At 36.6% G+C, this 18,178-nt stretch overlaps 2 protein-coding genes across 4 annotated transcripts in view; both read left to right on the top strand.

Moving 5' to 3' along the window:
- Positions 1-18,178, top strand: part of Antp (homeotic protein antennapedia) — a 152,593-nt gene that overhangs the window by 68,488 nt on the left and 65,927 nt on the right. The gene's annotated exons all lie outside the window — the stretch shown is intronic.
- LOC147644564 (uncharacterized) lies at positions 8,520-8,615 on the top strand. The gene has a single exon (XM_086826261.1). It carries the CDS (start codon positions 8,520-8,522, stop codon positions 8,613-8,615), a length of 96 nt encoding a protein of 31 aa, XP_086682387.1.

Raw genomic sequence — 18,178 nt, 5'->3', positions numbered from 1 at the left:
TCAGCTTGGCTTACTTTGTTCGCCATTTAATTGTTAGTAATTTGTGCTTTTTCCCCCTTCTATTTTCCCCATTTAGTTTTCCCTTTTCATTTGCCAGTCATTTATTCATTTATGCAAGCTGGAGGTTTATTTTTTTTATACTCTTTGTTTCTCTTGGCGAAATTGTTGAACAAATTCTCGCTGGCACGCATTGCTGGCTACGGGGGATGCCCTTTAATCCATTGTTATTGTTATAGCCGGTTGAATATTTTTTTCCTGCTCTCTCGGTTGTTGTACTTGTTTTTTTTTTTTTATTCATTTTACTTGGGTGGCAATTGCAATGAATGTTGTTGTTATTTTGGCTTCACTTGCACCTTTACGCTTCGTGGTTTGTGTCTAAGCTTTGACGTGCACTTCCTTTTCATGTTAACGGAAGCGTGACAACAACAAAAATAAGCGTAAATAATATTGCGGGGGAGAAAAAGCAGTAGCCAGCAGATGCTGAAGGCGGCCATAACTGAAGCGAAATGATAAGAAGATGGCCAAGTAAAAACTACGGAAAGAAGTGAGTTTTAACTTGGCAAACAGAAGTTAAAGGATATAAGTTTAACAGGGTCCTTTGAGGGGGTTAAAGATGTCTCTAAATTTGTATTTTATTTAAGTTATTTTTACAAGACTACTTTGACTTTCATTATTTCATATATAAATATGCTGTATTAAAGTCCCTATATAAAGTCCTAAGCATATTTACTAAAACAAAAAAGAGTTTATCGATTTAATCGATAACTACTACTAACACTACTGTACCGATTAGATTAAAAGTATGCTGAAACTATTGGTATATTGTTGTAGTACTTGTATTATTATAAACAATTATTAAGGGGCTAAACTTAGTTTAACTACACCCTTCTGCTTAATCATACTAAATGAAAATTCAATTTTAAGGATTAGCAAATAAAAGCAACAACCCTTCTTATAAAAACAATCGATAACTGCTATAACTTTATAACATTTAGAAGCTTACTAAAAAATCTTAAAATGTGCTCCATTTGGACATTTTAAAGCTTACTAAAAATTCTTAAAAATATGCTTCATTTGGGATAAACCCTAAAAAAGTAAACCTAAGTTCTTCTGTGTGAAATTCCCTTGTCGCTGGTTCCAAGAAACAAAAACAACGGCAAAACCCCCTCGAAAAAAAGGAAGCTGAACAAAAATTGTTACCGAGAACATTTAAAGAACCTCGGAGACCGCAAAAGAGGAACTTTGACATTTTCCCCTTTTTTTTTTTGTGATCAACGTCTGGGTTCTCCTGCCGTTGTTCCCCCTTTGCCCGCCACCCATGTCATTGTGTTGAACGTTTTCATGTTTTTGAGCGCAAAAAACTTTTTTGGGATTATTTTTGTGCGACTTTTTCGGGCATGTGAAGTTGACTTTTTGACTTTTTCGGTAGAATAACATGGACTTTTGTTTCATCTCGGCTTCTCCTTTTCTTTTGCACTCTCATTCGTCGTGTGTGTGTGTGTGTATATATTTTGGAGTTTATTCATAGTTTTGTGTGGAGCTTTTCGGCATGTCACCTTTTATTTTTTTTTGCGCTTACTTTAGGATTTGCATGTCAGAAAACTGGAAAACTGTCATTGCGGAAATGGGAAATTGTTTTCTCGGTGGGTAACAAGTTTGACCTTCACACTTTGATGGGATGCCACGCCCCCTATTTTGATACCACATGTGCCACCCAGACCGCCTTGGCATTTGTCTTTTTGACGATGCCCCATAAATCAAAGTCGCAGAACTACACAAAACAGAAAAAGTGTCAGGCTCGTGCAAATTACTTGGAAGTTGACATACCCGAAATATATACAAACATATATTTAATTTTTTTTGGTTCGGCCTCGGGGAATAGCTTAGCATACAAAGCATACAATATACACACTTGTGTATGTGTGTAGATGTGACTAACTCATTTGCTGTCCCCCCTTAGGTCCCACACTAGCTATCCTACTCGCACAAAAGCGATGGCTTAGCAAAGTGGAGCAACATGTGTGTGGGCGTCCCTTTTTAGTGGCAAGTGAGGGATGTGCATTATTGAGAGAGATGTGAATGCAGTAGAGAAGGAATATAATTAAGTTGATGAAATAAAATATATTAATATTTAAAATTCCTTACAAAAGTAACAGAGCTTAACTTGATCTAATTAAAAACACTCTTTTTCATAGTTTTTGAAAATACTTATAATACCATTTATTATTTATCAACAACTTATCACTTTTCCTTCACTTTAATGTACAAACTTGCTCCCAAAAGATATGTATACATTTTAACAGTCCTTTGTCCAATAATTTCTTCAATTCCCAGTTATAATTCCCTATCAGCAAAGTTTGAAAAATAATAATACAAAGAAAGAAAAGAAATTCTGAAACTTTTGATATTGATATCGAGAGGGCAGGCATCCCAAACGCTCAGTAACCGGAAAATTACGCTAATCAGTCGCTCCACTGGCGATTAGCGACTACAGAACGAGAGCCAACAATAAATAAATAAATCAAATTCACAACAAAACAATGGGAGGAATAAGAAATAAGCAGAAGGCGGCATAGCGAAAGAGGGCCAAAAGTTTGCTGCCAAGTGATTTGGATAAGTTCGATATTGCGTAGGCCAGTCTATAAACTTCAAGGGGGGGGGGAGCTCATCAGCCAAGCTGGGGGGTGTGGGGGGGACATTGTGTGGAAACTGGCCAACAAATATTTTGACATTTTTCCAGCACAAACCATAAATCACTCAGCCAGCGAGCGAACAAGTGAGAGCAACGGACGCCTGACATGATTTCTGTGCGCTGGACTCATAATTAGAAAATTAGTTCAAGTAACTCTAGACATCAAAGGGGAGAAGGGTGGGAAAATAGGCAACAAAGGGGGTTTTGAGATATAGGAGGAATTTTAGCTAAGAAGGAAGTAAGTAGTAGAAATTAGGGCTTAAAACTTACCCCAAACTTGGTCTTTAGATGGAATTCAAAAGTCAACTTCAGCTTACCTGTGAATATAAATAAATAAGGGTAATGAAAGTGATGTCTTATATGCCTAAACGTAATATATATAAATATGTTTACATATGTCTACAAATCTATGTATATATAGTACATTTTGTCAGTTCATTAACTACTAAATATAAAATAAATTAATCTTTAATGAACCCTTTTGCAATCTTGAATTATTTGTATTCCTTTTGTCAACTGTAAGCCATAAGAAATATGAAAACCTGATGACATAACGCTTATAGTTCATCATGAATTTATAACGTATTCACCTAGGATCCTAGAAATCCTTGATTTTATCCTTCCATATCCTTATCACCCGCTCTATTTCCTATCATTCTCCATTGGCCTTCCTGCAGATTGTCAAGTGCTAAGTGCTCGAGAGAGGAGCAAACTCAAGCACTTTGACAGACTATTATGCGAGAAAGGTTTCTTTCACTTTCCATGGCAACTGCCGGAGACAACAGAGAAGCGGAGCGGAGAATTGTGACGGGGAGGGTGGAGGGGGGAGGGGAGTATTTGGGGAAAACATGGAACCGGAGAAACGAGAAGTGAGAAGCGGAGAAGCGAAAGATGTTCGAGTCGCTGCGGAACTGTCATTTCCGTTTTACTTGTAAAATGAACATGGAAGTATTTCGAGTCAGCCGACAAAGTGGCAGCAGTAGGTAGTAGACTCACTGAAAAAAATAAGGAATAAATAAATATATATTATTTATTTATCAAATATTTATATAGCCTATAAAATATGTACCTTGGTTAGCTAAATTTATAAAGATTCGTTCGATTTTTGATAGGATTTAATATCTTCAGATATTCATATTGTTGTTTTTATTAAAACCCACATAAAATCAGTCTCCAAAAATATGCAAATATTCAGTATTTTTAATTAAGTCTTTAAGAATATGCAATTCTATATAATCATCGGTTTAATTCTGCTTTTAAATGATCAAGGACCTTAATATTGAACATGTATAATATGTATAGCTTGATTTCTAATAATTATAAACCTTATCAGGATAATAATTTCTAATTAACTTCAACTTTTTAACCAACCAAATTCTCTTCGACATATTTTCACCGATGATTCACCAATTCTTTTCTCTCTGTGCATAGCTTATGTAGGGAACTGTTGCGGGCGGAAAGGCAAGGAGCAGCTGACGCTGACTTGTTATATACTAAACTGCCCGAAGGGGGACTGGAAACGCGGTGGGGATCGCTGGGCTTAGGGGATCGGGGAAGCGGTAAGCGGAAGGATGAACCGGGCCAGACAGACAGACAGAGAGACAGGGGGACAGGCGGACGGGAGCGAGAGGGAGACAGACACAAAGGGGCGGACGGACGGACAGACGGACAAACGGACAGATGGACGGACAGTTGCGTTTAACGTTTTTCGCAAAAAACTTTTCGCTTCGCTTTCGTTGTATATTCTGGGCTAAAGGAAATTGCCGGCGATTCACAGACGGAACGAAGGTAGTGTTGCCAAGTTTAAATAAAATTACAAAATAAAGCTTAAGAAAATGTTAAAAAATAATGCAAAATATTTAATATAAATAGCTGAACTTATGTTTGATTGAAATGGAAAGTAAAATATATACTAAAAAGACTTAAAAAGTCTTTCCCAAGTTAAGATTTTCATGAGTTTTAAAGAAAAGTTTACAACAAAATAAATATCTTTGTGTTCCAGTCTTTAAAGTCCTGAAGTCCGTATATTAATTGTACATTATAAATTAAAATGTGAATTAATTTATACAGGAGCATTTAAAATATATGTTTTTAATATATATGTTGTTAAATAAAAAACAAGAAAGTTTGGAACCAGAAGTACGTAAATTTTTCATAGCTTTCAAAGTTTTTTAAACGATATAAAAGTTACCTTTTAAAAATTAAACCATTTTCTTATTCCCAACCTTATAAATAGCCATATTTTCCCTAGAATTTAGCCAAATTGGTAGCACTCGAAGGTGGTAATGGTCGCGGGTGGTGGAAAAATGGGGGAAGGTGGGAAGGTGGGATATGTCTCAGGGCAGCAACAACGCAACCAAGCATTTCGCACTCTTCCCGCTCCGAAGGTAACAACGCAAGAAAATGCCAGGCAACAAGACAAGCAGAACTGACGTAAAAAGATTTTTGTGTTTCCCCCACGGAACAGCTACCCCATCCTCCGTAAAGCAAACCCCCCTCTCAAACCCACTGGTACCCCCCTTTTTTTCAGGGGTGGCGTCTGGCAGGATTGAAGCCTCATCATGAAGCTTTCGTTTCCAAAACGATAAATGCGAAATGCGATCTTTAAACGCTGTCCGCGCAGGGGAAGTCCATTACGGAAAATCGGCCGGGGGTGGGGAAAACATTTTCCCACGTGCGACTTTCGATGGGGAAATGTAGAAATAATTTTAATTAAATGTTAAACATTTACAACAATTTGGAGTGCTTTTAAGCTGCCACAAAAGGATTCAATGAAATTCTACAATAATATTATATAAGGAATAAGTATCACACTTTTTTCAACACATTTCTTAAACTAAAAGTCTTTAAGCATACAAATTAATATGGAAGAAAATTTCAACATTTTCCGGTTTGAAAACTAGAAAATGTAACACTTTTCTTTCTACTTACAATGCAGAATTTCTCTCGGCCTTTTTTTTGCCATAAAAGAAAGCAAAAACTATTAAACGATGGAAGGGAAAATTTTAATGAAAAATCTTTTCGGCCAGCATGCAAAGCCACTTGAATGGAGGAGTCCTCTTTTCCCCCCTCCAGCTTTTCCCAGTGGGGAAAGCCACCACCCCCTCTTTTTTGGGTGACATGAATGCTGACAACGTGTCTTAGTTTGCACAAAACGAGCTCAAGAGATGCAGTCAGCAGACACACAAACGTAGGGATTTTCCATTACCAGGACATGGAACGCCTGTTGTTGACTCCTTTCTGCCAGTGTACAAGTGTGTGTGTATGTTTTTCCGGCTTGTCATGTTAAAGGAATTTAAATTTAATTACAAGTCAAGAGTGAATGGAAGGAAAACTTTAAATGGATCTTTACTTCCTGTGATTGGAACCTAGAATAAAGTTTAGTCTTTATTATATTTTGTTTTATATTTTAATTTTCTCAATTTTAAATTAATATTACTACAAGTTCACCCCAAAAATCTCAGCTGATATATAATCAATAATAAAAATCAAGTCCACATAAATCATTTACTCTCCTGTCTAGCTAGATTCTTATCCCAGTTGTCTGTGGAAAATTAGGAAAACTTCCCCCCCGCGCCACTCGCATCAGATATTCAAATTCATTTTCAATTTTCATAATTTTTGGCTGAGAGAATTGCGCCGTCGGCGTTGACACCAAAATCAATATCTATGAAAATTCCTAGCAGCCTAGCAGCTTTTCCACAGGTATTTCTTTCATTTTTTTTTTTTTACCTCTTGGCTGGAAATGCTTTGTCATATCAACAGACGCCTGAGGAATGAGGACCAAGGACTGGGGACTGGGGACTGGGGACTGGGGACTGAGAGTGGCCCCGAAAGTATCGTTCTCCACCGGATTTGAGGACTCCACACTCTTTGTGGCAAGGCCGCACGTTCGTGCGTTCGTGCCAAAAAATAATTTCCTACTCGACCAGACGCCGCAGCAGGCAAGTGCGGTAAAGAAGGCCATGCCATGTGGCTGGAGGAGGGGCGGGGCAGCATCCGAAGCAACTTGAGCGCACTTATTGTTATCAACGGCTGAAATATGGCATTTTAATTTTATTAGCTGCCTTTACATGCAGCACACTCCCGGGCCAAATAAATGTGCAGACGATGATGATGATGATGGCCTCGGCGATGGGCGATGGGCGATGACGATGACAATCTCTGCAGGCGACAATGGGATCAAATGGGTTTTACGGGATGCACTTGAGGTACTGTGGGAAGAATTAATGGTGGCAAGGGGATTTTAATTGAATAGGAATAACTATATGAGGCTTGAGAAAAAAAATGTTTATAAAATATAGCTTAGAAAATAATAACAAAACCAAATGTAGGTGTTTCTTAATTTATTGATTAAAAAGATGTTTTTAAGAATCTATACTTTCAAAAACTTATTAAGTTACTTCTGTTTGTTTAGGACATTTTAAGGATTAGTATTAGCATTCGCTTTAGAAATAAAGTTTATTTACTCTTTCCAATATTTTGATAAATTTTCAATATATTTTCGAACTCAAACCTTTAAATACGAATTAAGATTTTAACTCAGCTTATTGCTCGCATATTTTCGTATATAATCTATATGTTTTCAATACTTTTGAAAACATTTTCGAACCTTCTCGAACTCAAAATTGCAAATACTAATTAAGATATTAACCCAGCATTTTTTAAGCATATTTTCATATATTTTTCCGAAATGTTTTCTAAACCCTGACTTTTCAAATATATACTAAACGTTGTCAATTATTTGCTGATAAGTTTTCGAGTCGTTTTCAATACTTTCACGAACTCTGAAGTTCAAAAAACGAAGTAAGATCCCAACCCCACCTATTCTTTACATATTTTCAAATTAAAAATGTACAAAACATTTTCGATATTTTTGAATACTTTTTCGATACCTTTTCATTACATTTTCGATACTTTCTCGAACTTCGAATTTCAAATACTAATCAAAATTTCCCTCTCGATTTTTGATTGGCTTTCCATAGTGCGATTTGTTATTGCTTTGGATTTTTATTGTTTTTTGTTTTCCTTGGCTGCCTTGCGAGGATGGTGAGTGAACGGTGGCATTTCTCGTAGGGGGTGTCCGGAGAAAGAGAGACAAAGAGCATTCTCTAGCTACTGCGCATGCTGAGAATCAATAAGAGAATGGTGGAGATTTCTGTGGCAAAGGTTGGGGAGGGGGGAGGGGACCCCATATCAAAGAGCCATAAAGTTATAGTTGCCCCGACAATGAAGTCATTTACACTAAGTTTATGGGTAGTTGAAAATTGTGTTATTATTATGTGGCCACTCGGAGCTCTTTATTTATATCTCATTCTCTTGACCCCGGGGATGATGCTCTCTTAAGTGTAATAATTTATTGTGCCCCCCCTTGATTTAACCCCCCTTTATTGTCATTCCGAAGGGAGGGAGGAGGCAGAGGTTCTTGCTTTTGTTAAGCATTTTCGAGCGCCAGGCCAAAAAACGCTCCCAAAAATAAGAGGAGAGCAGAAAATACGGCAAATACTTTTGTATTTTGGCTCCTAAGGCAACCAGCCAAGCTGGAGGCATCTCTAGTTGGCAATTTCGCAGCGTCGAGTCGAGAGAGATTCGAGCGCAATAAATTTTCCCGGAGAAAAAATCAACGTGGCCAAAAAGGCGATAATAAAGTATCTCTGCAAATAATTTTTGCCGTCGGCAAATGAGTTTTTCCATAAAATATATATATACCGAGTGTGTTGCCTAATTGATTTTGACCAAATAATGTGCGGCTGACCCGGCCAATGGATCTTAGATTTTTCCCGCCCCCCTCCGCGTATCCAACCCCCTACGGCCGTATCGAGCGAACATGTGCCCCATAACCCCCATCGAGCTACTGACCACAATTATCCTCGAGAAGCGAAAATTACGTCCACCAACCAAGCGGAAAAAGTGTCGCAAATAGCCGTGATTTCAAAACTGGGTTCAGTTTTTCCCCCGCTCAAACTCTTTTTCAATTTTCCGGAGGTTTCAGTTCCAGGGAAAGTGTCCTCCACGGCAGGTACAAAACCAAATCTCTCTCTATTACGATTCATAAGTTTTTGTTTATATTTATTTTTTGTGCTGGGTCTATTAAAGTTCTCTGAAGTTTTGAAACAGCTGTCGGGGTGAAAGTTTTTCGCGCTCAGCATTTGTTTTGTATAAATAATCTTTGGAACTGAGATTCTTGGGGGTCAGAACTGCATTACTTTGATGAGGTTCCTTGGGAGTATTTTTTTTGTGTTTACCATATAAACAATAAAAGATTGAGGGGCTATATATTTTGGTATAAATATTTTACAATATCTAGAACGGGTGGGGTTTTTATAAACCAGAAGTTAAGTCTGAGAGAATGAGTATTGTTAAATTAACTTTACTGCTTGTTATCCTAATAACATGTTCAGTAATTTGTATTCTATATTATGATAAATTCATACTAAGATTTTAGGGATTACAGAATATTCTACGCAAAATATGAATTATATACTCTATATAATATTCTTAGACTGTATCCCAAAAAGGAATATACATATCATCTTAACTTATTTGAGTTCTTTGCACAAAACCTAATGAAGTATTATTGTTACAACTTACCAAGTATAAACATTTGTTTTTCTCATTTCCCTTATTAACTTTTCCGCTTATTCCAACTGTTTTCAAAACTATTTCCCATTGGGATCATTATAGATTACTTTTTATAATATAAAACATAGTAACCCTATAAAAGTATGACTTATCTTCTAATCTCCATTGATTTCCTTAAAAAAAACTTGATTAAATATTATTATTAATGCTTAAAAACGTTAAACCTTAAGTATATTCTGATTTTCCTTAATTTCCCTTATTTTCCATTCACTTTTCCGCTTACTCCAAAGCTATTTCCAGAACTATTTCCCCATTGAGGTTCTGGGTACAGCTGAAATCTGTTCAATTTACCACAAGTATTCCTTTGCTTGTGCAATATAGGAATACCTGGGCCTTGGCCTTTCCCCCTACCTTCCGCTTTTCCCCCCTCCCCATCGTGATGGTTTCATAGCGCCCCGCATGTCACCGAAAAAAAGTAAAGCAAAGGAAAGGAAAGGAAAATGTAATGCATTTCCACCGCTACTCCTGCTGCTGCTGTTGCTGCCACATTGCAAATGGAATTGAGCAATGCAACAACAATGAAATGTGTGTAACGCATGAGATGAAATGAAATGCAACACGCGCTGAAACCAAAAATGGCACAAAAAATATATATATATATTACAAAAACGAGAATTGAAAATCAGGCGAGCGAAAAAAAAAAATAAAAATGGAAAAGGAAGCAAAAACGCAGACCCGGAAAAAAAAAGAATTTTTAAACATGGCGCGAACATAATGTCCTGTGTCCTTGCCTGTCGCCGTCTCGCTCTGCGTCCCTCTTTCTTGCCTCTTTTTGCCAATGCGAATTTTCCTTCCTATGTTGTTGTTGTTGTTGGGAAAATCGAACATTGATTTATGGCGTGTGCGAATGTCGGGGCGGAAAAAAACAATATATGATTACAGTGAAAGAAAAGAAATAATAATTCTTATGAAAAGCAAAAGAAAGTATTTTATTTAAGCATACTTTAAAATGTTATGTTGTCTTTTATTAAAAGAAAATTACTTTTATAAAAGCTATTAATAGTTCCTTTAATGTCAGATTATATTTCTTATGTTAATTGTTAATAACTTTTAAAAAGAATTAATATTGTTTTGAGAATTTTGTTGTATGTCAAAATCGATTTTAAATTCATAAAATGGAGGCTTCTACTTAATTTTGAAACTTTAGAATGTGATGCATTTAAATAATAAATTCAAAAATGTATTTTAAATGCATTTTTATTATATGTTAAGGAACTAAAAATTTAGAAAAGAAGAGTCTATTCTCTTCAATGTTTCAATTAAAGCTTTGAAACATTAAGCACTTCCTTTAATTGCTGATTACTATTACTCACATTAACTTTATGAACTTCATTTAAAACTTTACATTTGACTCTGCATTTTCTCTCAGTGTTTAATACATATACGGGGGAAAAAGGGGCTGACAACGATGATGCTGATGAGCTGGAATTGTTTTTGATATGTCCCAGGCAGTCGATGGAGGGAGAGAATGGACCAAAGGGAGACACGGGGCACAGCGACAGATGCAGGTCGGTTACATGAATATATGTACAGATATATATATATACATATATCGGAATATATATCGTACATTTACAGGAACGATTCTCGGGGTCCCTCATTGCCTCGATTATTATTATTATTTGCGACAAACGGAGGGAAAGATGCCTTGCCTTTTCTACCCCCTATCCCTTTCACGTCCCTCATTTCGCATTCATCGATGTTGCATTGCATTTACAACAGGAGAGAGAGGTGGGGGAAGAGAGTTACAACAACAAAAAAAAAATTGCAAATGCAATTCGTAACGCATAAATTTAAAAAAATACAACAAAAAAAATGAGACACTGAGAAGGAAAAGCGGGACAGTGGCGGGGTAAAACTGAACGCGTGTCACATGTCGATTTTCGATTGTTCGCAAATTAATATATAAAACACAACGCTGCGGTCTGGTCTGACTTTTTGCGGTTCCTCTGTACTCTGTGCCCCGGATTCCCCCGCCAGAATTTACATAACCCCTCCCACCTCCCTTTTGGTGCATTTACATGTTACAATTGCGGATATTGAAAATGTATCGATTTGTTGTCCTGAGCCGGAGAGAGTTGTCAGGAGTTGCATTTAATATATAGATATATATATATTATTTTAATAACAATATTAATTCGACAGGCGAAGAGTAGTCCTTAAATGAAAAATAATGTCTTAAATAAGATATATATAATATATATGGTTTATGTTTAGCCTTTTTAATTGAAATTAAAGTAGAATTAAACATGAAAATAAATGGGATATATCTCTGTATTTTTCGATATTTAATTCAACAATAATCTAAGATTTAATTTTATAATATTTCTATTTCTCATATTGTGGTTTTTTTCTTTAAATTAAATATAAAATCATTTAAAATTTTAATTCTGCTGGTAAACACACTCTCCTAAGTTGTCTTATATTTAGACTGTATGCTTAATTTTGTTTTATATAATTACAATATCAATTAAAATTAAAATACAGTTCCTAAATTCACTTTCTTAAGTTGTCTTTTATATTCCTACATAAAAATCCAAAAATATGCATATATTTTCTGCAAAAACGTACAGATTTTTGCCCTCAAAAACACTTCCTGAAAGCACAATTTTCCCAGGAATTTCTCGATGCCAGTTTCCCAAATTCTTAGCAAATTAGCTTGATCTACCAGTTCATTTTTTGCAAAAACTCCCCCTCCCCAATAGATCCTCTGTCTCCATGGCAAATCTATCTAACTAAAAATCTAAACTCGTTTTGGCCAACCATTTGCCGTTGGCCAAACACGCGCTGGTAATTGCAGCAATTGGCGCTCATTTCTCTGTCATAAATATCTTTTTGGCCAGTCTCCACCACCAGTCTCCAGTTTATAGCAAATTATCGCATCATGCATGGGGACATGGAGTCGAACGTGGGGGGAGCGAGGGCGGAATAAATTGTAAATCACCTTCACACCCAACACACAGAGCGTCGGGGAAAAGCGATTTTCCAACACTGACTGCCCCCAAGGTCAGAGAGTTTGCACTAGAAAAGCAAGTTAATAAATTACGTGTAAAACAACGTGTGAACTAACATAAATAATTTTCGTTAATCCCTCAGTCCCACTGCCCTCTTCCCCCCCAGTCACTCCTAGGAACAATCGATTAAGCGTAGATAAAAATCAATTTGTGGCCGTAATAAATTGCTCAACTACCAGGAGCATGAGCCGCAAACTCCACTCCTCCTCCTGTTGCAGCAATTTAGCTTCATTTTGCCAGCAGACTTCTCAGCAGTCCCGCGAACAAATTGGCCCGCAAGGTGAACCCGAAAAAATAAACATAAAATAAAGCTAAAATAAATTCTGGAAGAAGAGCTCCCAGCCCGAGTTTGAGGCCAAGCTGAGGCAGGGTAAAAATTTACAAACATTGTAATCATGGGTTAAATATCGCCAAAGCCAGGGCCAGCTGCTTGGAGTCCACAGTCACAGCCACAGTCTTAACCCCGGAAAGTATCTAAAGTTGAAGATCTTCTTCCACCAGTCGCGGTACTGGGGGCGAGAGGTTCGTTCGTGGATTAATCACCGCGGGCAGGGCAAGCCCCAGACTCCAAGGCTCTTCTCTGAGACTCCAACTCCAACTCCGACTTGGACTTCATCTGCAACTGCAGCTGGAAGTCGGAGTCTCCGTCTGAGCCACTTGCCCACTGCCTTGCCGAGATCACGATTCACAACTTAATCCCAAACAGCTAGCTCAGCCGGTTTCTCTTTACCTTCTTAGTGCACTTTAAGAAAATGTATTATTACATTTCTTTTTTAGTTTAGTTAAATAAATAGTTACTTCATAGCGAAGGGACAGATGATAGTTTAAAGAAGAATGTAGAATTTGTATTTAAATTATAATGTAAACTTATAAAGGCTTTAGTATATATAAACAAAATCAAGTTTAAATAACCTTGCAGTTTGCAATTTTAGTATAGGATCGTATCGATCGAAAATCGATAAAATATATGAAGTTTTAAACACTATTTATCGATATTTTTAAATAACAATTTTTTCGACAAATCAAAGTTTCAAAAAACTCATAACTAAGTCAAAAAAGCATGGATTTCAATTCGGAAAGTTGTTCTATGTTAGTTTTTATTACGTCAATAAATCTACATACTGAACTTAACATATATAAAAATTTAAAATTTTTATAAATTTTTGAAAATTTTAACGATATCACCCCTTATAAAAATTAAAAAAAAAAATGGTAAAAATTTTGTTCTTTCTAAGATGGCTAAATCGACTCGCCTGTTGATGCTGATCAAGAATATATATAATTTATAGGGTCGGAAGTAACTCCTTCACTTCCATACTTGCTTCTGACTTAAATTACAGTATCCTGCAAATATATAACAAGAACCCTATAATTTTATAGTGTATTTATATTAATTGTTAAATTATTAAACTTATCTGTTGTTAACCTCTCAAAATTTCCCTCGGTGCAACTTTGGCCTCATCTAGAAAGGTGCAGCATCGTTTGTCCATTTGTTTCTGTTGCGTTTTTGTATTTTGTTCATTTCACATTTTTATTTAACATCCGCAAATCGTCTGCCGCCCTCTCTTATTTTATTTTATTCTTATATTTTTTTTTCTGCTTCAGCCACGCCCCCCATTTTGCAATGGCACAATAAAAAAAAGGGGGAGAAAAAATTGTTACCAACTGATTCATCGAATCCAAAACAAAATGAATTCATTTGTGAGCAAAAAGAGCCGACGGGCAGGATGGCAGTCAGAGGGAAGAAGAGCGGTGTTTTCTAATTGAAGTGTTTGTCTAGACCCTCGAGCGGTGAATGTTGCAAGTGATTAGCAAATGGAGGGAAGAGCAGATGGATTCGCGGCCAGAACACCAGAGAGGCTTGTTAATCGATCTGCAATGGGGTTAGAGGTATGAAGGGATACAAAATAGTGGTTTATGTTTAGTCAAAACAGGATTCAAGTTACTAAGTTGCTAATAGAAACATCCTTATTAAGATTCTTTGAAATTGAGGTTATATAGATTTATCTTTTTATGACTTTTCTTTGATAGAATTAATCAATTTGAATATATTTCTACTTTTATGAGAGGTTTATTGTTAGCTTCTAGCCTAGTCTTGATTTAATATTTATATATAAATTAAAAATCAGCTATATGACAAATCAGATATAGGTAGTTTTTTCTTCAAAAGAAAAGTATAGCAGGTTGTTTTTGAAGACTGTTTAACTTTTCACACAAAAACTCTTCATTAAACTTTTCTATCAATAAGAATTTGAAGTGTTTTTAAACGTTATTAGTTATTAAGTAAAATTCTGAATCACTAAAATTCGGAGTTTTTATAAATAAGAAAACTTAATGAGTATTCATCGTTTGAATACAAAGTGTCAAAATTATAAAATGTTTATGAAACATTTTCTCTTTGTATATTTAACATTTCATTACTTAATTATTTAGAATATTTTACAACCAGTTTAGGCTTCAATAAATAAATATATTCCGTATATAGAAAACATTCTATTTCACCACTCTTTTTTTTTTTGTTAGACTTAAACAATTTTTAACCACATTTCAAAACTGGATTTTTCCGCTCAAAAAACGGCAGTTTGGTGAAAAACGGAATAACACCAACGAAAAGGCAGAAAAAAATATATACAACATGCACTTTTATCAGAGGGTAATAATTCATTACACACACTTTTCCAACACCCCTTTTTCCCTCCCCAAACCGTTTTCCTTAACCCATCACCGGGCATCGGAAGTGCTGCATTTACCGCAATCGACGAGTATTTTTCCCCCCATTCCTGGGCCAGGAAAATGGACACAGGAGCGGTGTGTTGGTCAGAGAAAAAACTTAAAAAGGAGAGGTAAAATTCCAACTTGATAAGACATACGCACCTAGAAAAAAAAATACAAAACAAAAATAAAAAAGGAAAAAAGGCGAAACAAGGATAAGCCTGGATAAGCCACTCAATTAACTAATTGTCCTCAAATAATATTCATTAGAGGAAAAGCCCTGGAAAGCAGGAGCAGCACCGCCGTTTTGGGGGAGGTGGGGTGAAAAACCCAGCCAGCATGATGGATAAGATTTCAGTTATCGTAGGACCAGAAAAAAAGAGGTCCGAACGGAACCATAAATCAATGTAACTGTCAACGTCAACGGCGTCAATAGTTGAGTGCGAGTGGGAGAGCACGAGTGACGGAAACCACCCCCGAAAGGAAACTCCGCCCCCTCTAAGTCCCCCCCCCCCAAAAAGGCCAGAATCCTCAAAATCCCAGAGTCCTTGGGGGAGAGAAATGGTTGGGTTTTTGCATTACAACAAAGATGATGTCAGCAAATATGAAATAACTAAATTGTTTCAAAGTGTCAAAGGAGAAAATGTGCATGAATATAATATCCTTATAAGTATATATATATATATATATATATTTGTGTGCTTACTTCCTCTTACAGGATATTACAAGCTGCTTGTGGGGAAATTAGATCTTCACAACTGCCTCTACACCATCTTTCACATGGTTTTCTCAAGCAACCGAGGGGAATTGAAAATGGAAATGGAAAATGTGTGCAGGGATAGTGGGAAAGTGTGTGGCAGCCATGTATGTCAAAGGTCCCACGAGGGCATCGTTGGCGCCACTAAAATACATGTTGCACTTAATTGGAACGATTTCGTCTGTGAAATATGATTTCTTGTTACGTTCCTTACATTTTTCTAGTATAAAATTCTTAAGGTTTTGGTTATGATTAGAGTGAGTTGTATATATATTAAGAGGGGTATGAAAGATTTCTTACTAGAGGTAGTGGAAGATATTATTTAATTAAAGGGAATGGTTTAAAATACACTTTTCTGTATGTAACAGGATTTTTATTTGTTTAATCAACTTCATAGCTACAAATTACTAACAAATCTTTAAAATATATATTTTATATCCAAATAAACTCATTTTAGTTTTAGATAAATCCATATTCATTCATAATTTCCCACTCATATCATTACAAATATGATCTGTACATTAGGATTTTTATTTGTTTAATCAACTTTATAGCTACAAATTACTAACAAATCTTTAAATTATGTATATTATACCCAAATAAACACATTTAAATACAAGATAAATCCATATTCATTCATAATTTCCCACTCATATCATTACCAATATGATCTCTTTGCTATTCATCTAACAAATTGAACTAATTTCCTTATGCTCACCTCTATGTCATTGCAGGTAAACACGCAACCACTTTTTCAAGAGTCAAACTAAACACACTCACCTGCAGATGGCATCTCCTTGCAGATGCTCCAAGTGGAAGCAGGGGGAAGGAGCAGGGATATGGGTAACTTGAATGGGATACATTTCAAATACCTTAAATGCGCAGGCAGCATTCCAGCAGTTGGCTATATCTGATTTCTGTCAACATTAAAATTGCAGACCTGACAATGCAACGGACAAAAGAACCGAACCAAAAGCGAGCTAAGTAACCCACAGATAGAGTGACAGGATACAGAATAATGTGGATGAAACCAGGAGAATGAGCATGAGGTTGAGGTTGAGGATGAGCATGAGGATGAAGGATGAGGAAGAATGGGGCATGGGGCATGGGTAGGGACATGGCCAATGGCTAAGCCAATTGGCCAAGTGTATTGCTAGGCGATAACACAATGGCTAAAACGCCCCGAAAACTGGTTGCACTGCGTCCAATGAGTGGCAACAGAGATTATAAATTGAAATTGAGTTCATAAAACACGAATCAGCAAAACGTTTAACATCTTTATTTCTGCGAAATGGCAGAGACAGACAGACCGACAGACCAAGAGACTGACTTTTGCAATCGCATTGCCATTGCCATTGGGAGTAGAAGTCGTGGACCCAAGGTGCGATTTTCCTTCGACTTCTTCGACTGCTCCACGAATGCAATCAAACAAGCGCTAGTCAATTGCATCCATGTCGATTTGTGGACCATCGTCCTCTGTCCACAGTCTACCATCCATCCAGCAGGCAGCCTGCCAACTTCGTCTGGGCCAACTCGATTCTCAGCCAAGACCAAGACCAAAAACCAAGACCAAAAACCAAGACCAAGACCAAGAGACCCAGGGCCAGCATATAGACAGACAGATGTAAGCGAGTGCGAGCAGCCAAAGTGCTGGAAGGACCATCGATGAGTTACCATGGGCATTATAGCAAGAATATGGTATAGAAATCATTTTGAGATAGGAAAATAGTGTTATTCAAGCTTTTTATGCTAGATTTATAACTTAACTTGGGGTTAATAACCAAAAAATCAGCTTTAAATACAGCAAAGATAAAATATGTTATAAGAAAGAGCTTGTCTTACCTTAACTCGTTTTTGAAACATTCTAAAATCAAGCCTAGTTCTGTAGATCATAGTTTCAGAACATTAGATTATTTTCTTTCATTTTTAATTTAAATATTTTTATTTATTTTATCTATATATATCTTTACACCACATAATTTGTAAACTTATCCCATTGTTTCGAGCTCTTTTTTGGGATGCTGTGTGAGCATCTTGAATGCGGAATGTGCACGCGTTGAATTTCTTGTAGACGTGCGATAAAAATTTGCGACATTGCAACAGTTTGGCGAACGTGCGAGCCCGTCGAAGGTGATGCCCCACTTGCCCCCTGATCCACACCCCCTTTTCCCCTTCTTCTTAAAGAGCCAACACATAGTGGCAGCAGCTCTTAGCCCCAACAAAAGCCGCTGCAGGGCCAAAAAGCAGATGACACTGTGCGATATTCCTAATCTGCGTGAATAAAAATGTAAATGAATTGAAGATTGCCCCGGACTGCATTTATGAGCTATGAACACTTAAGGGGGGATAAAGTAGGAGGCT

The sequence above is a fragment of the Drosophila serrata genome, unplaced genomic scaffold (genome assembly GCF_035046125.1).
Source record: "Drosophila serrata isolate PLE 108 unplaced genomic scaffold, ASM3504612v1 contig_156, whole genome shotgun sequence".
Classification (NCBI taxonomy): domain Eukaryota; kingdom Metazoa; phylum Arthropoda; class Insecta; order Diptera; family Drosophilidae; genus Drosophila; species Drosophila serrata.
Note: the sequence above shows the minus strand (reverse complement) of the source record. Positions and strands in the feature narration are given on the sequence as shown.

Coding starts and splice junctions, on each gene's coding strand:
- LOC147644564 (XM_086826261.1), top strand. CDS start 8,520: ATGTGCCCCATAACCCCCATCGAGCTACTGACCACAATTATCCTCGAG.